This window comes from Cyanistes caeruleus, chromosome 23 (assembly GCF_971803275.1).
Source record: "Cyanistes caeruleus chromosome 23, bCyaCae1.hap1.1, whole genome shotgun sequence".
Classification (NCBI taxonomy): Eukaryota; Metazoa; Chordata; class Aves; order Passeriformes; family Paridae; genus Cyanistes; species Cyanistes caeruleus.
The window spans coordinates 5,462,527-5,485,839 of NC_141723.1; the positions used below are offsets into that span (position 1 = coordinate 5,462,527).

At 53.7% G+C, this 23,313-nt stretch overlaps 4 protein-coding genes across 5 annotated transcripts in view; 3 read left to right on the forward strand and 1 right to left on the reverse strand.

Annotated features, from left to right (window-relative positions):
• Positions 1-1,202: 1,202 nt before the first annotated feature.
• CRYAB (crystallin alpha B) lies at positions 1,203-3,846 on the reverse strand. The gene is made up of 3 exons (XM_023941429.2): positions 3,513-3,846; positions 2,468-2,590; positions 1,203-1,539 (listed from the first exon to the last, which is right to left on the reverse strand). The coding sequence occupies exons 1-3, from the start codon at positions 3,708-3,710 to the stop codon at positions 1,336-1,338; spliced, it is 525 nt and encodes a 174-aa protein (XP_023797197.2). The 5' UTR covers positions 3,711-3,846; the 3' UTR covers positions 1,203-1,335.
• Positions 3,596-8,641, forward strand: HSPB2 (heat shock protein family B (small) member 2). The gene is made up of 2 exons (XM_023941428.2): positions 3,596-5,764; positions 6,668-8,641. The coding sequence occupies exons 1-2, from the start codon at positions 5,671-5,673 to the stop codon at positions 7,117-7,119; spliced, it is 546 nt and encodes a 181-aa protein (XP_023797196.1). The 5' UTR covers positions 3,596-5,670; the 3' UTR covers positions 7,120-8,641.
• Positions 8,642-8,979: 338 nt separating this feature from the next.
• C23H11orf52 (chromosome 23 C11orf52 homolog) lies at positions 8,980-16,539 on the forward strand. The gene is made up of 4 exons (XM_023941435.2): positions 8,980-10,984; positions 13,714-13,754; positions 14,436-14,482; positions 14,751-16,539. The coding sequence occupies exons 1-4, from the start codon at positions 10,953-10,955 to the stop codon at positions 14,985-14,987; spliced, it is 357 nt and encodes a 118-aa protein (XP_023797203.2). The 5' UTR covers positions 8,980-10,952; the 3' UTR covers positions 14,988-16,539.
• A 585-nt stretch (positions 16,540-17,124) lies between these two features.
• The window catches only part of DIXDC1 (DIX domain containing 1), a 28,274-nt gene continuing 22,085 nt past the window's right edge, over positions 17,125-23,313 (forward strand). The window contains exon 1 of one of the 2 annotated variants that reach the window (XM_023941425.2): positions 17,125-17,196. In XM_023941425.2, coding sequence (XP_023797193.2) covers positions 17,140-17,196 — 57 coding nt within the window. In that variant the 5' untranslated portion in view covers positions 17,125-17,139. Of the gene's footprint in view, positions 17,197-19,068; positions 19,657-23,313 lie in introns of those variants that run through there. The other variant, XM_023941424.2, reaches the window with a different exon arrangement.

Here is a 23,313-nt window from a genome sequence, read left to right on the forward strand (position 1 = left end):
AGCTGGAACCTCCTTTGTGCAGCCCAGCTGCTCAGTCCTGCTGCACCCCAGGCCTCCAGGCAGAGGAGGAACACGAAGGATGAAGGGAAAGCACCAGAAACGCTCAGGAAACAGCGGTGCAGTGATTTCCTTCCAGCACCAAGACCCATCACACATGAAAGCCATGTGGAAAATGATCTTCCTGCTTTTTAATCCGTGCTGTTTGTAACCTCTGTATGTGTCTGGGGTTTGTTCTTGTGTGCAGAGGTGGCTGTGCCTGGCCAGACAAACCAAATTAACACCTTAGCTGGCAGAGCTAATTAGAACCAGCTAACAGGGAACAGCAGAGCTTGGAAATGAGGGGGGATTTGGGGAGTTTGACAGTGACCCTGCATCACAGAGTGCTCATTTGATTTTTCTCACCTACAGCCACAGAAGGATGTCCTCCCTGCTCAGCTGAGGTGTACTGTGATCCCTGCTAATAAAACTTTTGTCTTAGTAGGTATAAGGAACACAGAAAATAGGTCAGGTCATGACTGAGTCTTGTGATCTGTCCTACAGATCTGTTCTTTTTGAAGATGAATTTTAGAAATTCAGTTCCAGTCATCCAGACTTCCCTTTCTACCCCTTTGAAGAGAGGTGCTAAGGAGATGAAGATGCCTGAAAAGGACTTTAGTAGTGGTTTTCTATCACTCAGCAATGCTGGCATAAATCAGATTATTTCTGTAGACATCAGATCCTGCACTGTTTGAAGGGCACTGACAACAGAGTTTAAAGGGATGTGATTTGAATCATCAGAGCAAGATGTTTTCCTTCTCTTTGGGTACATCTGTGTTTACTGGAGCCCTGCAGTTTTCACCTGAAGCTGCTCTGAGCTGGCTGCAGCCCCTGGATGTTTCTCCATTACATGAATCATTTGAGATTTAAGATACAGTTGTCTTCCAGCCAGCTGTTATCAAATACCCACACTTCACATGGGTTTCAATTGTCATGGAGCTGTTTTATCAGCTTAATCTCCACGGGAGAAACTTTCCTGTTGCTTGTGAAACACTCTGAAATCCTCTGGCAGCGTTGAAGGGGGAGAGAACACAAAGGTGTGATGAGCAAAGTGCTTCTGAGCACCCAGATAAGCTGTCCTGGACACTCCTGCCACCCAAAAATGATGTTCCCCCGCACCTTTTATCCACCTTTCTGAACCCAACCCAAAACAAATCAATCCAAACTGCTTCTCCATGGTTTTATTCGTTAGTAAACTTACTCAGCATAAATAATACGAGCAGCCATTCAGTACAGCCGGCACCCGGTGGCTTTGGAACGGCCCTCCAGGGGTGGCTTTGGGGGACAGCAGAGCAGCCCCTATTTCCTCTGGGCGCCTGCGATGGCCGGTTTGTCCTCGCGGGTGATGGGGATGGTGCGCTCGGGGACATCGCTCTGCTTGCGGGGAGCGCTGACGGTCAGCACCCCGTCCAGCGACAGAGACGACGTGATGGTCAGCGGGTCCACGTCGTCAGGGATCCGGTATTTCCTGCTGAACTCCCTGGCGATGAAGCCGTGCTCGTCCTGCGCAAAAAGGGCGCCACAGAACCGTGGCCACGCTTTAATGAGGAGCGTTCGCCCGGTCGCGCCTCAACCGTGGGGTCTGTGCTTAAAGCTGGGGCTTTCCAAGGGAAGATTTTGGGGGAGAAAGGGGTTCTGGAGATGAGCTGCTCTCTTTAAAGAGCCAGAGTTAAAATCTGGGCTGCAGGTGCCTTCCACAGAAGCTCTGTGCCACCCCCTGTGCCAGCCAGAGGATTCCCTGTGTCCTGTGCTGGCATTCCCGAGGTGCCATTCCCAACCATCCCGGAGACCCTGAGCGCCTGATCTCACGGCTTGGTTCTCTTCTTAGCCAAAAAGGATTCCAGGAATGGTGTTGGGATTCCAGGCCCCCAGCAGCTACAGGGAGCACTGGGTTTCCTGACTGACACACCGAGCTCCCAGGAGCTCCGAGGGGTAGCACTTCCAGAGACACAGGGAAATGCTGTCACATCTCCGGGCATGGCTTTGCATTTCTGCCTGCCCAGTGTCCACACAGGTCTCCAGAGGCAGCAGGGAGAGGGATGAATGACATCAGAACACAACTTTTAAGGATTAGAAACTGATAGCTGGGCCTAGGAAAGGTAACACACAGGGCAATGCACCGATTCGTTATGTGGTTTGGTTATTACAGTTCATTTTTAGCTCATTGGACGCCTCCCTACGCTCCTGACCTCTTCCCAGAAAGAGGGGAAGCCAAAAAATTCCCATTTCACAGATGATTTTCCAGTTCAGTTCACAGTTCATGCACCATCAGCAATAAACCTCCACCCTCTTGCTGCCCTGTGTGGGATCAGCTGGGGGGGATTGCACGGAGCATCTTGATAAAAAGAAATTACAGATATTTGAGATGAGCACAGGGTTGTTTTGCAGTCACCAGAGGTGAGGGAGCTCACAGTGGTAAAGCAGGGGGTACCTGGCGCTCCTCGTGCTTCCCATGGATCTCGATCATGTCCCCGAGCACCTTCACCTTCAGCTCCTCAGGGGAGAAATGCTTCACATCCAGGTTCACATAAAATTTGTCCTTGTCCAGTCGCATCTGCAAAAACCAGGAGGTGATTTCAGAAAAGAGCAAAAGCAAGGAGGTGACTTCAGACAAGAGCAGGTGAGGGTTTGAGCTTAAAAAAGAATGCAGCAGGTCAAGACTTGAGCTGGTCTCTACACACACGCTAACCTTTATTTTGGGATCTGATCTGAGTGGCTCTGTCCCCTGCTGGCCTTGCATTAATGCCCATCAGGACAGGACCTGAGATTCTCTACCTGAATTGGTTAAAACTGACTCTTTGTTTAAAGCTGACTCTTTCACATAGCTGCTTCACTGGGCAGCCAGAACCAGGACACTAAATCAAGAGGAACATTATGCAAGGATTAAAAGAATACTTTCACTCCTTCTGCTTGGAATAGCTCCTCAAGCTCCTTGTAAATAAGACAGTTGACTTGCAAAAGCCTCTTGGCTCAGCCCCTGGAGGGAGGAGGCGCCTGCTCCATGATCTGGGTCCTGGATCTAATTAAAACTCTGCTTTTCTGGGCAGTGATTGTTTCAAATAGGCCCCTTTTCCCTCAGCAGCCGCGGGCCCCTGCACTGCCTGACATGAGGATCCCACTGCCCCTGTGCTTTTTGCTTCTCGGGTGGGAGTGCGAATGAAAGTTTGGCACAGCAGACTGGGAAATCAGAGAAATTAGGGAAATTAAGGAAATTAGGGAAATTATGCTTCCTCCTTTCCTCTGCCAGCTCCTGGGTTGATCTGCCATGCACACTGAGCTCGGTGTGCCTCTGCTCCCATCACTATGGTCAGACTTGCTCCATCCCAAACAACGCAGAGGCACAAACACAGCATCTTTTTCCCCAGCCTTTTTCCTAAAAAAAATACCACCTACGAGCGTCTTCCAAGCTCTCAGCTCTCCTGGGCCTCCAGAGCCAGCAGGCTGCGTCACAAAGAGCCCGAAGAAGCAAAGATTACCTCCGAGAGTCCTGTCTCTAGCCAACTGGGCATCCGAAGGATGGGGGATCTCATCAGGAAGGGGCTGAAGCTGGGGGAAACAGGGAGCAGCTCCGACTCCGGCAGGTGCTCCCCGAAAATCTGGTCAAAGATACGACTCGGTGCCAACCAAGAGAAGAAAGGTCTGCGGATCAGGGGGTTGTGGATGGTGATATCCATTGGAGAGCGCTGGAGGAGCCTGGCAAACAACTGTGCTGCAGTGGCGTGCCGGGAGCGGGGACAGCTTTATACCCGTGCAGCTGGCCTGGCCTTCCACCCCCCCGAGGCCTCTTGAACAGTGGTGTCAGGGATTTTATTGTCCCACTCCTGGGCCGGGCCCTTCGGCGGTGCCCAGTAGCTGTCTGAGGGATTTGAGCGCTCTGCTGAGGAGGAGGGGGAAGGGGAGAGAGGAAGAAGAGGAGCCCAATGGGGCAGCAAGAAGCCGGAGTGCCCCGCGCCCGCCCCGCTGCCCACGTGCTGTTTATCCACAGTCCCCGGCGGGCTTGGCCCGTGTTCCCAGCTGCTCTGGATGCCAGTGGGATCAATGCAGCTCCTATCTTTGGCTCAGGGACCGGGACAAGGGGCCGTTGTTCCCGGGAGCTCGGCTCCAGCATCGCCCACCAGGGCTGCGCCTGTCCCGGCAGCAAAGGGAGCCCCAAAACCAGGGGTGGGGAAGGTGCCAGCAGGGCTTGGCTGGGATGGCCCTGGCAGTGCAGCTCTGAAGCCCAGAGAGCCCTTGTAGCGTGTGTGAGTGAAGGATGGATCTCTCCACCAACCCCTCTGGTGTTTTGCCCACTGCAGAGCACATTTTTATGGATGGGGAGACCCCCACACTGAGAGAACCTGGGCACGGTCGCAGCCTCCACGGTGCTGCACTGCACCCAGGGGTGCAGAACAGCTCTGTCTGCCTCTGCCCCTGCACGAACCTGCTTTTCTGCAGCTCTCCTCCTAATAATCCATGCATTTATTTTAATTCCTGCCTCGCCCATGAACCCAAATCACAGGAATGGGTTCAGCCCAGCAACTGTTGAAGGGCAAGAGCTTCTCTGCCTGTGAGAGCTAGCAATTTAAACACAATTTCTGGCTCAGAGGCACTGCCAGTTCTGCCAGCCCTTTGCAAAAGGCTCTGAGCCTCTTCCTCTCGGCTTGCCTGCAAGAATAGGGAGGCAGGATTTGCTCTGTGCAGCAGCCCAGGCCATAAATACCCTCTCCAAGTCCCCATTACATCAACAGCACTGCACCTGCTCTCCTGCACCGCAGGGCTCAAGGAAATCTCTGGTTTCAGGGTATGCAGAGCTCAGCTGGGCACTCCTCCCCTGCTGCAGCACCAGCAGCCCAGCAGCCCTGCTCAGTAAAACTGGATTCATGCCAGGTTCAGAGCCTGGGTGGACTGGCCATGTCTGGCACCAGCATTTCTCCATGACATTGTGCCAAAGCCCTGGCCAAGGGAAGAGCCTGGGCAGCCAGCACGCTTCAGGATGGGGAGGTGACAGCAGTGGCATCTGCATCCCTGCTTCACTCCCTGCAGCCCTTCACCACTGAAGGAACAGAAGACTTGAGCTCAGCTTCTGGGAAAATCAGGCTCCTCACACAGGGGTTTGAGCCCCAAGCTCCCTGTGGGGCAATGGGTGTGGGCAGTGGCTTCATTACACGGCCTGAACAAGCACCAGCCATCCAATTCCACCAATTCCAGCATCAGGGACTCCCCAAGGCTGCTCCAGTGAGCTTCTCACTGGCCTTGCTTTGAGCAAACCTGGGTTCCGCCCTGCTCCCCTCAGCCCCTGGGCTGTGCTGGGCTGCCCATGCACCCCCTGCTCCAGAAGGGACCCTCAGAGGCCGGGGGGATGTGCAGGGTGTCCCCGAGGTGTCCCTGGGCAGTGCCTGCCCTCCCTGCTGGAATGCAGCGAGAAGCTTCCCTGGCCGCCCCGGGCCGGCGTCCTGGGGCCTGTGCGCGGGGCTATTTTGGTCCATCTTTTTTATCACACACTCCTCCCTTTGGAATCCACCCAGCTGAAGCCTGGCAGCCTGCAGCCTTCACTCGGAGAGGCAGCAAGGGCTGGGAAGGAAGGAAGGAAAGAAGGAAGGAAAGAAAGAAGGAAGGAAAGAAGGAAGGAAGGAAGGTGCCCGTTCTGGACACGCCATGGCCGCCCGCACTGTCCCCCACGCCTACCCCATGAGCTCCGAGTATGAGTTCGCCAACCCCAGCAAGATCTACGACCAGAACTTTGGAGAAGGTAAGGAAGGAGGTGGGATCTCCCCCTCTTTGCACCTTTCTCCCCTCTCCTGCAGGAGGGAGGGCTGCTGGGATTCCCTCCGGGGAGCTTGAGCTCCAGAGGAGGAAGCTGGAGCTGAGCGTTTTGAGTGGAGAAACCTAGATCAAATCAGGGGGGAACAGCCAGGGAATAGCCAGGGAATAGCCAGGGAAAAACCAGGGAAAAAAACAGGGAATAGCCAGGGAATAACCAGGGAATAGCCAGGGAACAGCCAGGGAGATCTCTCTCTTCATGTCCACTTCTCCATCCATGCCCACTGCTGCCTGTCCCGCCCTCCCTCATGCCAGCCATGCTCTGGCATTCATGCACATGCTGTGAAAACATGGAGAAAAATCGCTCTGGGGAGGGGGGGAAGCTTTTCCAGCCCGGGGGATGTGGAGAAAAGCTGAGCTGGGGAGTTCAGCACAAAGCTGGGCAGTGGCTGTTGGAGGGGAAGGAATGTGGGCAGCAGCAGAACCATTCAGCACCAGCACAACAGCGTGAAAAGGCAAAAAGCTCCAAGGAAAGCCCTCTGGACAATGGCACACAAAAGGCCTTTAGTTCTTCAGGGCGGTTTCTTCACCATCAGCAGTTTCCATGCCCATCCCTGGCTGTGGGCTCGGTGCTGCCGAGCTCCCCGTGCACCCACCGGGCCCTCTCAACATGTCAAGCTGGATGCCAGCCCTTGCTGGCAGCTCTGGGCAGCTCAGGGGCACGCAGGGGCTGGCAGGGATGTGGCTCTGGGTGTGTTTTAGGGGCACAAAGGTGGGAACCGCAGCAGACTCCACCCCTGTCGCGGGCATGTGGCAAAGCCAAGGTGTTCTCCGGGTCCCAAACTCCTCCAGCCCCATTCCCTGGAAACTCCTCACTGAGTCTCCTTCCCAGGTGTGTCCCCATCGGAGATTTTGGCCCCTGCCCTGTACCACGGCTACTACATCCGGCCCCGTATCAACAAGCAGCTGGAGAGGGGCACCTCGGAGATCTGCCTGAACGAGCACAAGTTCCAGGTGTTCCTGGACGTCTGCCAGTTCCTGCCCGACGAGCTCAGCGTCCGCACCGTGGACAACCTGCTGGAGGTGGTGGGGCAGCACCCGCAGAAGGCTGACCGCCACGGCTTCATCTCCAGGGAGTTCACCAGGACCTACATCCTGCCCCTGGACGTGGATCCCTTGCTGGTCAGGGCCACCCTGTCCCACGATGGCATCCTGAGCATTGTGGCTCCCCGGACAGGCAAGGAGGTGAAGGCCAGAGTCAACGAGGTGAAGATAACCCAGCAGGAGCAGCCAGTGGAAAAAGAGGAGCAGGCTGAGGAAGGAAAAGCGAAGGAAAAATCCTAAAGGCTGCAGATCTGGGAAGGTGTGGGGGACAGGGATGGGGAATGCGAAATGCCAGACCCCTGTTCCTCACCCTCAGTGTTCAGCAGTGCCCTGAGGCAGTCACACTTCTGCTTCTCGAGGCTGATGGCTGGGAAAAAACAGGACTTGGAACTGGAAAAAAGAGTGGGACTGAAGTGTGAGTGTGAGTGACTGTAATGCAAGTTTTCTCCTAGGTCAGGTCACCATGCAGGGAGCTCTGCTCTCACCCCAGGGTCATTCCTACCCTTAACTGTGAGGCTGTGTCTCAAGGGACTGTGCTTTAGCCCAGAAGGGCACTGGGAAGAGAGAAAAGGGGATCCCAGTGCCTGGCTTCTGAGCTGGTGGCTGAGTTTCGTGGCTGTAGAAGGTGGGTGTTGGTCTGTGAAAGTGCCTGCAGCAATCAGGAGGAGAGAGGAATAAATCTGCCTCTGCTCTTCTCTTGTTTGCCTTGGATTCGTGTTGCTCCTGTGCAGCAGGAAGGATGGACAGTGCCCAGCTGGGACTGAGCTCACCTGTGCAAGTGGCACCAGCGGGGACATGGAGGGACTGTGGCCACCTCTGTGCCTCACCCCCCTGGCCCAGCTGCTGATTTAGAGAGCCCAGAGTGAAGTGACCTCAAGGAACAGAAGGTGAGGACTGAGGAGCCCTTGGAAGGTCCCTGAGCATCTCCAGACCTGCAGCTGGAATGAGCCCAAGTTCATGGGGCACAAATTAATGCCCAGCCACAGCCTGTGCCTGCTCAGCCCTGTGGTTACGGGACACCCTTCACACACAGACCTCTGGGAGGGGACTGAACCCCAAAGTACTGAAGGGAAAGGCTCTGCTCAGACCACAATTGCCTGTCTGTGAGGGCAGGGAGGGGCTGAATTTGGCCGCTTTTGCAGACCCTGTGCTGCTACATGAGCAATGTCCCCGTGGTCTCGTGATGGGGACAGGGATCGTGTGTGCTGCTGGCGCTGGCAGCTGCTGCCCCGGCGGCCCCAGGGCTCAGCAGGTGACAGTTGCCACCCTTGTGTCATCAGGGCCAAGCCAGGCACACAAAATGCTGTGTCAGTGGCTAAATTTGGGGGTGCCTGGCATGCCTGGGTGCAGCTCTCCCAACAGAGGGGAGGGGAGGCTCCAAAATCTTCGGGGATGTCATTTCCCCCAATCCCTGTGGCTCTGCTTCCACCCCACTCTGGGGCCAGGAATGCCCCGCTCAGGAGCCTGCCCAGCACATCCCCCTGGGAGCTGGAACATGGATGTGAGGCTGATTTCTGTCCCCTGCCAGGCAAGTGGGATTCAGAGCAGAGCAGAGTGCTGCCCAGCTATTTTCAGCTCTTTTCTGCTTCCCAGGGCCCTGGCAGTGCTGAGGATCAGTCAGATGAGGAGCAGCCCTGCCTGCCAGGCACAGGGAGGGTGGCTGAGCCCAGTGCAGAGCCGGTACCTCAGTCTGACCTCCTGCCCTGACTCCTGAACTAGAACCTGAGAAACTGCCAGAATAAAAGATCACCGTTGCAACAGGCACTGTCTAAGTGATTCATAATAATTCCAGGCATAATTCTGAGCTAGGGACTTTTAATCACCTGCATCCCATTCACCCAACACCCCCCAGACCTCAGATCTCAGGAGGGATGAGCTCCTGAGCCCTGTGCTGAGGGCAGAGCACCCTGGGTGTGTGGGCTCAGGCATGGCCAACCTTTATTATTCTTATAATTCCCTTATGAAAGGCTTCTCCAGACTCACAGACACTTTGTGGCAGCGACTCCAAAAGGCTGCTCTTTGTCCCAAGCAAGAAATGTCCCTTTGCTTGCTGCAGGTTTCCTGTGATTGGGATGAAGTCTCAGGCACACACACAGAGCCAGGGACACAGAGCCAGGGACACAGAGCCAGGGACACACAGCCAGGGACACACAGCCAGGGACACACAGCCAGGGACACACAGCCAGGCACACATGGCAAGGCTGGGCCATCAGATGCCATCTGTCCCTGCTCAGCAGCCCAGTGAAGCACTGGGGACAGGCTGGGGCTGCCCTGGGAGAGGATTCTGAGACAGAAGGAGTGCCCAGAACAGTGCAGAGCTCTTCTCTTCTTCATTTTTGACAGACAGTGCCAGCTCGGTGTGTGCCTGTACCACATTTGTCGCGGTGCCTGAGGGACCTGGGCACTCTTGCCATAAAAACACCCAGAATTAGGAGTGACTACACAATTCTGCGCCCTCCCCGGCTCTTCCTGGCCGTGTTCTTGCTCTCCCTCGTGTTCATTCTCTGTGCGGGTGTCACAGCTCTGTTAACAGTGCTGCGGGAGGGGCTGGCAGTGCCCGGGGGTGGGCAGGGCTGTCCCCGCACTGTCCCCGCACTGTCCCCACCCTGCAGCATCCCCGGGAGCCGTGCCTGCTCCCATCCCCGCAGACACAGCCTGGGGAGGGAATGCGGGGTGGCAGCCAAGCGCTCCCCGGCCCTGCCAATGTTTTTGGTGCTTTTCTGTTTCTCTGGTGGAGCTCGAAGCGGCAGCTCCAGTAGTTGTGAAAGAGGCTGATGGGAACAGGCTCCCAGACTTTTTTTTCCCCCCTCCTTCCCCACAAAGCAACAAAGCCCGAGTTATCCCAGAAATCAAAACAGACGCTGGTTCATTAAAACAACAGTGTCTGTGGCAAGCCCAGAGACACAGAGTCTGCAGCTTCCCAGGCAGGGACAGGCTCCTGGGAACACCTGCACCCTGCAGGACCCTGAGAACACGGGACCAGCACTGAATCCCGGCTGTCTGCACAAATCTCATCCATCTCAGCCCAAGCTGAGGAGCAGAGTCAGAGCAAGGCTCAGGCTCTGCAGGTCACACTGCAGCTCACCCAGAGCTGGCTGTGACCCTTCCAAAGCAGAATCCTTCTCCTTCTGCCACTCCTGGACAGGTCCAAGCTTTGCTGTGCCCTTGGGGAGGTGATGAATGGGGCTGGGAACCTGGCTGGGAGCGTGGGTACACCTGGAGTAGGAACCAGGGCCAGCTCCTGGCACAGAAAAGTGAATTAATGCTCACCCCCTTGTTGGACACCCCTCGAGGGATCAGACCTGCACAGAACTGGGTCAGAGCTGTGGGGCAGTGTTACTGCTCAAGAATGACAATAAAAATTATATCTTTCAGAAGGATCTGTTATCTTTGACCTGCCTGAGATCCCAGGAATTGCCTGATCCTTAGGTGCAGGAATGACCAGGGCTCTGGTCATTCAGGCTGGACAGTCTGAAGGGCTCTCACCAGGGGCAGAGAGGTGAAATGCACATCCCTGTTCCCATCTGACCCGCTGGGGCTGAGCCTGAGAGCTGCGCTGCAGCTCCTTAAGGCTCTGAGGGCTCTCCTGGGACCCTGCGGCTCTCAAAGGCACGGAACTGAACACTTTTATCCAGGTAGCTTTGAAAAAAGCGCATTTCCAGTGTCCCTGAGGCTGCGGGGGAGAACTGCAGGAAATCCGCTCATTCCCGGCTGCTGCCGCACACGCCACGCGTTCTGCTGGAGGTGCGAGGATGGAGCAGCACCGAGCTCCCACCCTGGGGCTTCTCCTTTTGTCTGAAATCCCTCCTCCGACCCATTTTGCGGGCCGGACGCAGGGACAGCGGCGGGACGGCTGTTTGGGACAACAAAGCCGAGTTTTAGCCGCAGGGTGACACGGCGACAGCTCGCCCTGTGGTGCCGGCAGCGGGGCCAGCCCCGGTAGATGGCACACGGGGCCAGCGCTCCGAAACCCGACACTGGCGGCAGACACTCCCTGCAGCCGGAGCAGGAACCAGGAAATACAAGCCCAGCCTGTCCAGAGAGCGCTCGGGCTCGGCGGGGGAAGGAGCGACATGGGCAACCTGTGCGGCTGCGGCCGGCGCTGGTGAGTGCGGCCGCGGGGCGGGCACCGGGCGCGGCTCCCGGCAGCGCTCCGGGCCTTGGCGCCCTTGTGCCGGGCTCGCCGGGGCTCCGAGCCCCGCACCTGGCCGGGGAGGGACAGGTGAGCACGGGGCAGCTGCCTGGGGCAGGACAGGACCGGGACAAGGGGGTTTTTTTTGGCCGCGTCTCAGCCGCGGTGAAAATCGCCGTCCTCTGCCAGAGCTCCCCGGGCAGGTGAACACCACAAGGTGTCCCTGGGAGAGCTCCCTGGGACAAGGCTGGGCTTCAGCCACCCCATCCTGCCCTCAGCCACTCCAGCTCCTCTCCCTGCCCGCGTCTGTCTGGGGTTTATTTAGGCTCGGGGGATCCTGGCCGCGTTTTTGGGATGCTGTGGGAGGGTGACACTCCAACCCCTCCCGGCTCCTGCCGTGCCCTGCTCCTCCTGCTCGCAGAGAGAGGCCATCACCCCCTGCCAAATGGGAATATTTTCAGCTCTGGGCGTGCTGCGAGGGGAAGAGCCGTGAATATCAGATGAAGCTCTGAGGACGTTCTCTGGCCGACGCTGCGTTTATTGAAAGTACGAGAAATTCATCCGGTTTTTAATAATTCCAAGAGGCACAGCATCACCTAGTGGAGGAAGGCTCAGGAGATGAGGACACCGAGGTTCTTCCAAGCCCTGAGCCTTGAGGAGTTTGGGATTTGGAACAGGAGTTGAAGGTGGGAGGTGGAAAGCTGGTCACCCACCAGAACTCCCGTTTTTAATTTCCTCTGCCCTGTGGCAGAGGGTAAATGAGGCACCCAGAGCATCAGCAGGCCAGGGCTCCATCAGGGGGTGCCTGGGGCACAGTCTGAGGTCTTTAAAGAAAAGCTGTCACAGCAAATTTATTCTGTCTGGGAAGTTATTGATGAAGGAATTGTGCCCTCGGGTCTGGGTGCCTCTGTCCCTGCGCAGGGCCAGCCCCAGGCTCTCACCACTGAATTGGCACTAAAGTGTGCACAGACAGGGAAAGCTGCCCAAATCCAGGCCCCAGGATTGTGTAGGGCAGGAATCAGGATGGCCCTGGCACGGGGACAGGGGAGGCAGCAGTGTAGGAGCAGGGCCATGGGTGCTGCCGTGGAGAATTCTCTCAGGCTGGGAGTTCCAACACGTCTGACCCGCTCTGGAGAGGAGGGGAGAGGTTTCCCTGCTCCCATTTCCCGTGGCACACGTGTCCCCATTCCCGGAGAGATGCCTGGCTGTGATTATCCTGCAGACAGGAATAGCTCCAGCCCACACACTGCCTGCAATGTTCCCTCCACAAAGGGAGGCAGCCAGGAATGCCAGCCCAGCCGCCTGTCTGCCAGCATAGAGGGGAGGGACCCTGCTGCTTCTGCCTCAGAAGGTGCTGGTTTGGTGAAATCCACAGTGTCTGGGTGCTGGGAGGAAAGAAATTGCCTCAGAAGGTGCTGGTTTGGTGAAATCCAGAGTCTGAGTGCTGGGAGGAAGGGAAGTGCTCTGGCACACAAGCCTGGGCAAGGAGGAGATGCTGCAGACAGGGGAGGAGGAGGCTGTGAGAGCCTCACAGAGGGCTGCTGCTGTGAGTTAAACCCCAAATTCCTGGGGAGAACCCCCCAGATTTTGCCTGTGAAGGGCTGGAGGTGCCCCTGTGGCAGCGCTGGAGCCTTGGCCACCCTGCCTTGCCCGAAGCTGCCTTTGCCTGCCCAGGCCTGGTTAATCATTACTGGCTGTTCCAGAGCTCTGCCTGCATTCCCAGGGATTTTTGTTTTCCCCTGGAGTGCCGGGACACAGCCTGTGCTGTCCCCTGCCCGTGGAGCTGGCACAGGCACAGCCCTGCCTGGGGCACTGCTCTGCTCCCGGCTGGCAAACGCTCGCCCTGTGGGACACACAGCATTCCCTGAGCCCATCCAAGGCACTGCCTGAGCTGCTGAGCAGAGCCACAGCCCTCTGGGAGCCCCTCAGCTGCACCCTTTGGTGTGTGTGTGTGCAGGAGGGGCCGCACAAGGGCTGGCACCTGCTCCCCAGCCCCCTGAGCGTGACATTTCTGTGCTGCATCTGTCCCAGAAGGGGACACGAGTCCCCTCTGCCAGTGCCAGCCTGCAGGAGCTCAGCTCCAGGCTCTGCTGTTACAACTGGGATGAATTTGGCTCCTGTCCTCTCTTGGAACAGATCTGTGTTTGGCCTGTCTCTCTCTGGTCACACAGGTACAGCTGAGAGGAGGGTTTGGCTTGGCTCGTAGCGAGGGCAAAGCTTGTTTGGTTTGGTTCTGTTCTGAGTGGAAAACTGAGAACAGGAAAAGTGTCTGAAACCTTCAGTCTGACAGCTGCTCCCTGGGCAGGGTGGCCAAAGCCCAGGGAGTGGGGCTGGCAGAGCAGCTGCCCCGAGAGAAGGGGTTTGTGCCAGCTGGGATCGTGCCCTGCCCAGCAGAGCTCTGCAAATGGAGCTGCAGAGCTCCAGAGAGGAGTTCTCATCCCTTGGGATGCTGCTGGGACGGGAGGGCAGGCAGGGAGAGCTGGGGGTGGCTGTGGGGTGTGCTGGGTGTGTCCCAGAAGGAGCAAACACATCCCCACACCTTCCCTTGGGACACTTCCCCTGCCGGGGTCACTCGGGCTCTGCTGTGGCTCCTTGCTGGCTCTCCTTGGGCCTGTCCCGTTCCGTGGTACCCCAGGAGTGGCTTGGGTTGGTGTTTTGGGAGGTTTGGGACCATCAGGGCTGATGTGTCTCTCTGATTTCAGGAAGTGTCCCTCTCCTTTCAAGAGAAAGAAAGAAAAGCAAGGTAAGGATCTGTGACAGTGCTCAGGGGTGGCGTGGCAGAGCCCCCGGGAGGTGACATCGGTGCCTCCCAAACTCCTTTTGTTCTGCACCTTCCTCGAGAGGAGCTTGAGGCAGCATTTCTTCAAATCTTAAAGCAAGGAGGGTGATGTGCCACGGGCTTTGGCGAGGTGGGGAGGGAAGGGACTTCAGCAGTGCCTTAAAAATACCCAAGTCCCACCTGAAAACGCAGCTGAGCGCTCTCCAGCAGGGCAGGAGCTGCAAAGATCTGTCTGACAACACTCCCCAGGATAAAGTGTGTTCCTCAAGCTGTGCCCTGTGCCCTTTGGACCGTGCTGGACAAAATGTCTTTGCCAGGCAGCAGAGGAAATAAACAAAGTTAAAAGTGGATCTGACTCCTCTGAGGGCCTGACAAGAAGCTCTCTGTGCTGTGTCTGTGGGTTCTGCCAAGAACTCTGTGGTCCACAGCGTGCTGGCATCCTGGGAAACCTTATTTTTCCCAAAGGAACAAGCCCAGGCTTTCTTCTAGGAGACATCAGGGCAGCATCAGGGCTGAGGGAGTCAGATGAGGTGGAAATCTGATTTGTGCTCTGTGGGGAGAGCCCATGGGCCAACACAACATTGCTGCACCCCAAGGTGCAACAATAAACTGCTTTAAGCCGACCTCCTGGTGTTTCTTTTGCAGGAGCTAATGTGAGGCATGAGACTCAGCAGCAGCAGCCTGGCAGGAAGGTAAATAACTTTCCAGAGGCTTCTTTCCTAAGTGTGTTGAGAAGACAGAGCTGCCCAGAGCTCCGTGGGCTGGGAGGACACAGGGTGCAATTCAGAGCCATGAATCCTCTCAGGATTCATTTGGAGGCTGTGCAGCACAGTGTCCATGGCCCTTTCCACCTGTTTTTACCCCCCAAAGTGACCCTGAGGTGTCCGAGGGTGGGAGATGCTGGGCACAGCGCGGGGTCTGACCGAGCTGAGGCCACAGAGCTGTTTCCCCTCTCAAAAGGTCCCCACGTACGAGGATGTCCCAGATGTCCCCGTGTACGCCACGGTGAGCAAGCCCAGGGCTGTGCAGCAGGATGACAGCATCCACTACGCCGACATCCAGGTCTTCTCCAAGGTGCCGGAGCGCTCCGCGGCCGAGGTGAAGAACCTGCAGCTGCAGAACGCCACGGAATATGCCACCCTCAACTTCCCCAGGGCCAGGCTGAAGTACGACAGCAAGAACGGGACCTTGGTCTAAAAGACTCGATGGCCTGGTCCTCCTCCTTCAGTAGGAAAAGGAGTTCACAGCTGTAGATGCGAGGAAACCTCATGGACGCGTCGGAGAGTTGGGAGAGGCTGTGTCTCCCGCCTCAGACATCCTCACTGAGGAGTTTCCCATCGGATTCTGCCGGCAAAAAACGCCTCCTCCCCAGGGAGAGCTGCCCCTGGAGCTGGCAGCACATCTCCTGTGAGGCTGCAGAGCTGCTGCTGGGCTGCTGAAGGCTCAGGGCTGCAGGGAGGAAATCCCTGCTGTGGCACAGCTCCAGCCCAGTGCTGGCTCTGGGAATTGGGGACTAAAGGGAGGTTTTGGAGCAGGGTTTCATGTCAGTGCTGGAGTTGTGAGGGTGCAGAGTGACTCGTGGGTGGTGCTGTGAGGAGAGACCTTCAGCAGGATCTGCTGCACGCTCTCCTTCCACTCCTTCCCTGGAGGTGCAGCCAGGCCCTGTGTGCTTCCCCTTCCCCCAAAATCAGGGTTCTACAGCTCCCCACAGCACCTGGCAGCCAGAAATGCAGAATTAGGAGGTGTACAGGACAGTTTCTGTCACTGATGGGCTGTTCAGAGGTGCATCCTCACTCCTCCATGCAAACAAGGGAGGAGTGAGCTCCTGGCTCTGACTGGAAGGGAAACAAGGGAAAATTGGCAATTTAGCTGCAAATCACTGCCGATATTTAGGGCAGTTCTCAGAGTCCAGCAGCTGCCTGGGACACTGGGAATGAATCCTGGGCAGCTTTGGAGAGGACTTTGGACTTTGCCTCCACTTTTTCCTCATTTTGTGCTGTCAGCCCTGGCTATAAACCCCAGTGCCACAGAGCACACAGCACGTGGGGTTACCAGCTCCACCTCTGGGAACCTGCTTCTGGATTTGAAATAACATCAATAATTGAGAGTAGCAATGGCCCAAACGGCTTCTGCCACTGGGCAGCCCTGTCAGGGCTCCCCAGGCACATCTTCAGGCACTAAACCAAGGCCTGGCACATTCTGCTCCTCAGCCATGGCCTGCAGAGCAGATTGGGGGGCAGCCCCGGTCATGGGCAGCATTTAGAAACTGTGCCTTTTATAAACACACCGCGTTTTATAAACACAACTCTGCGTTTTCTAGCTCAGCTGGGTGTGAAGAGCACGAATGAGCTCCTGCTCATGGTGAAAAAGCTGCCCCCGGCCGTGTTTGCCAGGGTGGAGGCGTTTGAGGACCAATCTTCCAATTTTTCTACCTGTTTTAATGAGTACCCGAGCCCCTGGAATGGTTCTTTATCTCCCTGAGGAGCTCCGGTTTCCACACCTCCCTCGGGGCCGTTCCTGGAAGCACAGCTCATGCTAGAGACAACTCCATGCTCCCATTCCGGTGATTTTTTTTCCCAGGCTTTCCATGGGGAATTGTGGAATCCACGTGTTCTGCAATAGAGATTTTCCCAAAGGACTCGGTTTTGCACTGAATATTAAAATCTCCTGTACTTCCCGCGGTCGCCGTGTGTGCCAAACGAGTGTTGATGGATCATTAAAGATGCAATATTTAGTTTTAAGTGATAAACCCGCACTTTGGGCGAGGCTTTGCGGGGCTGGGGGGACACACGGGGTCCGGCTCCCGGGGCTGCGATGCGAGGCTGGGCAAAGGCTTCCCCGAGCTGGCTCTGATCCCGATCCCGATCCCGATCCCGGCCCCCGATCCCGGGGCGGAGCCGGCTCCATCCCGCCCCCGTTCCCATGGCGACCGGAGACGCGCACCGGGAGCAGGTAGGGCCGGGGGTGCGGGTGGTGGTACCCACCGCATCCTACCGCATCCCACCTCATCCCATCCCATCCCATCCCATCCCATCCCATCCCATCCCATCCCATCCCATCCCATCCCATCCCATCCCATCCCATCCCACCTCATCCCATCCCATCCCATCCCTGCCCTCTCTCTCTCCCCATTTCTCCCCATCCCCAGCCCCTCCTCACCCCCCAGCCCTGCCCTGCTCCTGTTCCTGTGCCTGGTCCCCACATTCCCGTCCCACAGCCCATCCCAGCCCTGCTCCTGGCTATCCCCGTGCTCCAGACCCATCCCATGTCCAGAGGTACCCGGGATTTGCCTTTCCCCTCAGGTTCAGCAGTGCCGGGACCTTCTCTGGGTGCTGAGGTGACATCCAGCATGGGGACTCTGATGGACACGGTGCCCTGTCACCCCCCGCAGCCTCCCGCACCCTCTGTGAGTTCCCAGACGCCTTTTTTGTGTCCTTTCTCTCTCTTTTGGGTGCTTCCCGAGGAGTTTGGGGTCGGTGGCGCCGGTGCAGCAGAAGCTTTGAGCAGCTCTTCGGGCTATTGCCGCAGCCACAAACCCCACAGGTGAATCCCTGAACCAGCCCCTTTTGGTTTTATCCCCCCAACCCAAATTTTAGTGACCAAAAGTGTTCAAGGACAAGGGTTGGGGGCCGTGCTGGAAGTGACCAGGAGATGGCAATGCCACCAACCGAACTGCCACCGCCCCGTGGGCTGGGCTTGGAGCTCACTCACCCCCGGAGCAGCTGCTGGGAGCATCCTTTGGATATCGGGTTTGGAATCTTTGGGGAGATTTGGGAATTTTCCTTTGGGAAAATCCAGGGAGAATTCCGAAGCATCATTCCTTTTAGTGAGAATGTAGCACTGAAAGGCAGCTATTGTGGAAAGCTGACAGGAAAACACAACTCCCGCCACGAGCAGCTGGAAAATTCACAGTGAAACACAAAGGGAGAAGTGGAGTTTAATTTTTAAAAGTTATTTTTAGCCCGCACACACACCCCAGACCCCATTTGTGTCCCCACAATGGACAGAAGAATGGTTCAGCATGTCCAGCCTGGTTTCTATTCCCTGGCATTCAGGCAGAGATAAGAAACCTCCTGCAGAAGCAGATCTTTGATGAGAAAATCTCTGAGCAGGACTGTACCTGATCCCGGCAGGGAAAAGGAGAACATTTGGAACATTTTGCCTTGGCTGTGCTGGTGTTGGGGCAGGAGGGGGCTCTGCAAAAGGGAGATGGGATGAAAGAGATCCCAGACTTCAGTCCCAGCTCTTCTTGGTTGACCCAAAAATCTCAGCACCCTTCCCTGTTATATTAAAAATCCTCTATGAATGGGTGTTTGCCACGTAAAAATCAGGTGGTAAATATATATAATATAATAAATACAAATAGATGTAAGAAATTAGTAGTCAAGAAGAGCATTTTAAATCCACAGTGGAAGCTTTGAGTGTGTTTTGTCAGTTTTTCCTTCAAAATTAGGTCACTTGTTGTCTCATGGGGGAACCACTTCGTTTTCCCACAAAATGTTATTGGAATTGCACAGGCATAAGCTACTCAATTGCATTAAAGAATGGGGTTAAATATTTATTTAATGGCATTTTGAAGCTCAAAAGCAAACGGGATCAAGTCTCCAACCCCCCAGAAGCTCCAGCTTACAAGGCTTTGTGCAAAGCCTTGCTGTAATCTGTTGTTTTGCTTAACAGATGTGGTATTAGAATCGATGAAAACATAAAAATCTCCACTCCCACGGAATTATGAAAAACAGGGAGAGCAAACATGAATAATTTAAAACTGGAGGAGAGGGAACCACCTCCTTTTGTGTTGGTTACAGAGGGAAGTGACCTGTTGCTTCTCTTCCTGCATTTTAGCTGTGACAGGCTAAAACAGTGAAATTATGCCATTGATTTTTCCTCAGGATGCTTCAAAACTTAGGCAGGGGGGGAAAAAAATGTTTATTTTTAAATGCATCTCACACTTCGAAATGCCTGGCAAGGCACAGGGGTCAGTGCTGCTCTGAGCCTGCCGGGCAGAGCCTCTGGCTGGAGGGGCTTTCACCCTTTCCCGTTTCATTTTCCTTTTTTTCTTTCCCCCCGGGCACTTCCTGTAAGGTGACACCAACTTGGAGAGGCAGCCTGGAGATACTCGATACTTTTTTGTGTGATGGGTGCATTTACTGATGTAGAGAACGAGCTGGGGTTTAATTGTTCGGACGTTTCCTCTCGGGTTTGGTTTGGTTGGGTTTTTGGGTTGTTTTTTTTTTTTTCATTGAAAAATGCATCGTTCAAACTTGCAAACCTTGCAGCTGTCGAGGCCTGGCTTTCAGCTTCCTGTGGCTGCAGAGCGATCCTCTCTGTGTGCTTTGCTCCCCGTGCGAGGCATCACCTCCCTTCCTCCTCCTCCTCCTCCTCCTCCTCCTCTTCTCTACCCCCACACCAAACAGGGCTCCCTGTGCACGGCGGGCTTGAAAAATCTCATTTACACAGCGGGTTTTGGGAGGGTTTTGGGGTTGGTTTTTTTTTTTGCTTTTGCCTGGAAATGGGTTTCAGATGTTTTCCCCGCGCCTGCATCTCGTAAAGCCGCGGCGTTGCCGTGACAACCGTGTGACATCTCTGCCCGGGCTGCTCCCTCCTCCCGCCGAGCATGCCCAAAGCGAGCCGCCTCTCCGGCTCAACTCTGCCCGGGCTGCACAGATGGGACCATGAGCGCCCTTCCCCATGAGCTGCCGGCCTTTGTGCTCGGGAGGAAGAGGAGGGAGAAGCGCCCCGAGGCGCCGGGAGCTCAGCCCCGCATCCCCTGAGCCCCCCGCCCGCCGCCGCCCGCCCGCCCGGGACGATGCTCGCCTGCCTGGCCAGGGGCAATCTGCTGGATATTCTTCAGGAGGGCTTCACCGAGGTAAAGCCACGTCCCCGAGCTTCCCAGAAATGGTTTTGTGCGGATTTGTTAGGTTCTCGGTGCGGAAAATTGCGGGGGGAAACAGCGAGGTTCCTCAGCAGGGGCTGCGGTTCGGCCGGAGTTTGGTGAGGAGTTTGCGGCTGGTTTTACAGGCGGGGTTTGTGCGGCTCGGAGGGTTTTGTGCTCTTCCCTCTGCTCTGCCCCTGTCCCGGTAAATAATGCAAACTGCTGGAGGTCGTGGGGCAGCGTTTATTGTGGAAAATCCACTCCCATCCTGAGGGATGTGCGGTGTCTGTGTGTCTGGGGGGTGTAAATCTGCTTTGTGGACTCACATTTCTTGGGAGAGGCTGACAAAGAGCTGCTTTGGGGATTTTACCCCCATCTTTTACTGTAAATTGAATCCCCGGGGAGCTGAAATTCAACTTGCTCGGGAAAATGTAATTTTCCAAGTGTTCTTTATTTGCCTGTTCTGCTAGGAGAGTGATGAATCGTAAAATAAGGACACGCACCAAGAAACTCCAGAGATGGGAATCCTGTGGTTGTGTGGGGACTCCCCTCTTTAGGAGGCACAAAAGATGAGTTTTATTGGATATTTATGGACTCAGTAATGCCCGGGCAGCCCATGCTGGAGCTGGATCTGCTGTCTGTAAGCTGGAAAGGAAGAAAAGCCCTGGGGGATTTGCTGGAACCACTGAGTGGCTGCTATTTGATGTCTCACTTGGTCGCAGGGATCTTCTTTGGGGTTTTATTCTTAATTCTGTTTAGCGTTTGGTGATTCCTCAGCCGTGCAGAGCTTGGGTGCCTGCCCCAGCCCGTTATCCACAGAAAATGAACACTTGGACATCCCTGCTGGGCTTCCCAGCTCCGGTGCCCACCGGGAAAACAACCTTGGGGTGAAACCTGAGCGTGCCCGGCTCCAGGGCGGCTCCGGGTCCTTGGATGTGCGGGCGGGGCTGGAATCGCTCCATCCCCTCCTCCGCACAGAGTCAGGCTCGCTTTTAGCCAGCCAAGGTCTGCCTTTAAACCGAGCTCACACTTCCTGTGCTCGGGGGCAGCACATCCTCCTCGGGCACAAATAGTAACTTATTTACTAATGACACGATTAATAGCGGGAGCAAGACCCGGGGATGCTCAGTGCCTCACCCCGGCTCTGGGAGAAACTTCCCTCTCCCAGCATAAAAACAGATTCACGGGGTCTCTGCCTCCTCACACACGCCAACAAAAGTAAAACTAAAATCGGTTTAGCGAGGGGAGGAGCTGTGGTTTGCCAGGGACCCGCATCACACCCCGGGCCCTGGAAATGAGAGAGGAGCTCACCGCGTTCTGTGTGTCCTGCCCATCTCTGCCGTTTGGTGGCTATTTATACAAATATTATACATTTATACCAATATTATACATTTATACAAACACTGTACATTTATACAAACACTGTACATTTATACAAACACTATACATTTATACAAACAATATACATTTATACAAACACTGTACATTTATAAAAACACTGTACCTTTATACATTGTACATTTATACAAATATTGTACATTTATACAAACATTATACATTTATACAAACACTGTACATTTATACAAACACTGTACATTTATACAAACACTATACATTTATACAAACACTATACATTTATACATTGTACATTTATACAAATATTGTACATTTATACAAACACTGTACATTTATACAAACACTGTACATTTATACATTGTACATTTATACAAATATTGTACATTTATACAAACATTATACATTTATACAAACACTGTACATTTATACAAACACTGTACATTTATACAAATATTATACATTTATACAAACACTATACATTTATACATTGTACATTTATACAAATATTGTACATTTATACAAACATTATACATTTATACAAACACTATACATTTATACATTGTACATTTATACAAACACTGTACATTTATACAAACACTATACATTTATACAAACACTGTACATTTATACCAATATTATACATTTATACAAACACTATACATTTATACAAACACTGTACATTTATACAAACACTGTACATTTATACAAATATTATACATTTATACAAACAATATACATTTATACAAACACTGTACATTTATACAAACACTGTACATTTATACAAATATTATACATTTATACAAACACTATACATTTATACATTGTACATTTATACAAATATTGTACATTTATACAAACATTATACATTTATACAAACACTATACATTTATACATTGTACATTTATACAAATATTGTACATTTATACAAACACTATACATTTATACAAACACTGTACATTTATACAAACATTATACATTTATACAAACACTATACATCTATACAAACACTGTACATTTATACAAATATTGTACATTTATACAAACACTATACATTTATACATTGTACATTTATACAAATATTGTACATTTATACAAACACTGTACATTTATACAAACATTATACCTTTATACAAACATTATACATTTATACAAACATTGTACCTTTATACGAACATCGTACATTTATACAAATATTGTACATTTATACAAACATTGCACATTTATACGAACATTATACATTTATACAAACACTATACATATATACAAACACTATACATTTACACTAACACTATACTTTTATACAAACATTGTGCATTTATACAGACATTGGAAGCCCAATCCCCATGTGTGATCCCAGCCTCTGACAGGGTGCTGACCAAACCCAGCACAGCCGAGGGGCTACGGGGAAGTTTCTTTTGTCCCCTCGCCTCCTTTTCCCTCTCTCCATCCCTTCTGACTGAGGGCCACCTCAGCAGCCCAATTATCCCCTAATTAGTGCTGGAGCAGCAGCATCATTGTCCTTCCTGCACTCCTGCCTGTTCTGCTGCACTGCTCGGAGATGTGAGGAGTCACATCCTGCTAAAGGCGCCCCATAATTGCTGAATTGTCACTTCAGGCCAGTTTATTTCCCTTTTTCCCCTTCCCTTTCAGAGTCAGAGCCCTCGTGGACGCCGTCACCTGCAGACATCTGAAGCCAGGATGGTTTTGTTTGATGTTGAGCTGCAGCAAAATCCCCCCCGTGTGCATTAAAGTCCCTCATTAATGGCCTGCCCTGCCTTGAAGGTGTTTCCCCCGCTGTTTGTGGGGACTTCTCCTGCTCCCAGGCAGATAAATAATTCAATGCCACAGCTGGATGGTGCCCTGGGGATGTGTGGCTGCTAAAAGCAGGAGTTTATAATGAAAGGAACCACAGAGAGGGGTCTCATCTGCGCTGACTCTGCCCATGTGGCCTCAGCCTGTTCCCCCTCCTCGGGGAAATGCGGTTTATTTATGTGCTGACACTTCTGTCAGGTCTTGAAAACAGATGGGGCACAGAGAAATGTGTCAGAAACGGGCCTGGCAGCTCCAAGCTGCATTTTAACAATAACACACCTTCTCTTTTTCGAGCTGGAGGATCATTTCCTCTGGCAAACCCAATTATGTGGCTGCCTGTGTGCAGTGAGTCATTTAAAATAACTATTTTCTTCCCCCCTCAAGATTATATTGAACAAACAATTCATTCCAGAGAGGACAGGGAGACTTTAAGGGCCCAAGCAGAGGTTGTTTGGTAAAGCAGGGCCTCCCAACAAAGTGAAA

Bases quoted from the DNA above. Each gene is read 5' to 3' on its own strand.
- CRYAB (XM_023941429.2), bottom strand. From the start codon at position 3,710: ATGGATATCACCATCCACAACCCCCTGATCCGCAGACCTTTCTTCTCT. The intron at 2,591-3,512 runs GTAATCTTTGCT...TGGTTTTTGCAG, and splicing joins TAGAGACAGGACTCTCGGAG to ATGCGACTGGACAAGGACAA. The intron at 1,540-2,467 runs GTACCCCCTGCT...CTTTTTGCGCAG, and splicing joins GGAAGCACGAGGAGCGCCAG to GACGAGCACGGCTTCATCGC.
- HSPB2 (XM_023941428.2), top strand. From the start codon at position 5,671: ATGGCCGCCCGCACTGTCCCCCACGCCTACCCCATGAGCTCCGAGTAT. The intron at 5,765-6,667 runs GTAAGGAAGGAG...TCTCCTTCCCAG, and splicing joins CGACCAGAACTTTGGAGAAG to GTGTGTCCCCATCGGAGATT.
- C23H11orf52 (XM_023941435.2), top strand. From the start codon at position 10,953: ATGGGCAACCTGTGCGGCTGCGGCCGGCGCTG. The intron at 10,985-13,713 runs GTGAGTGCGGCC...CTCTGATTTCAG, and splicing joins TGCGGCTGCGGCCGGCGCTG to GAAGTGTCCCTCTCCTTTCA. The intron at 13,755-14,435 runs GTAAGGATCTGT...TTTCTTTTGCAG, and splicing joins GAGAAAGAAAGAAAAGCAAG to GAGCTAATGTGAGGCATGAG.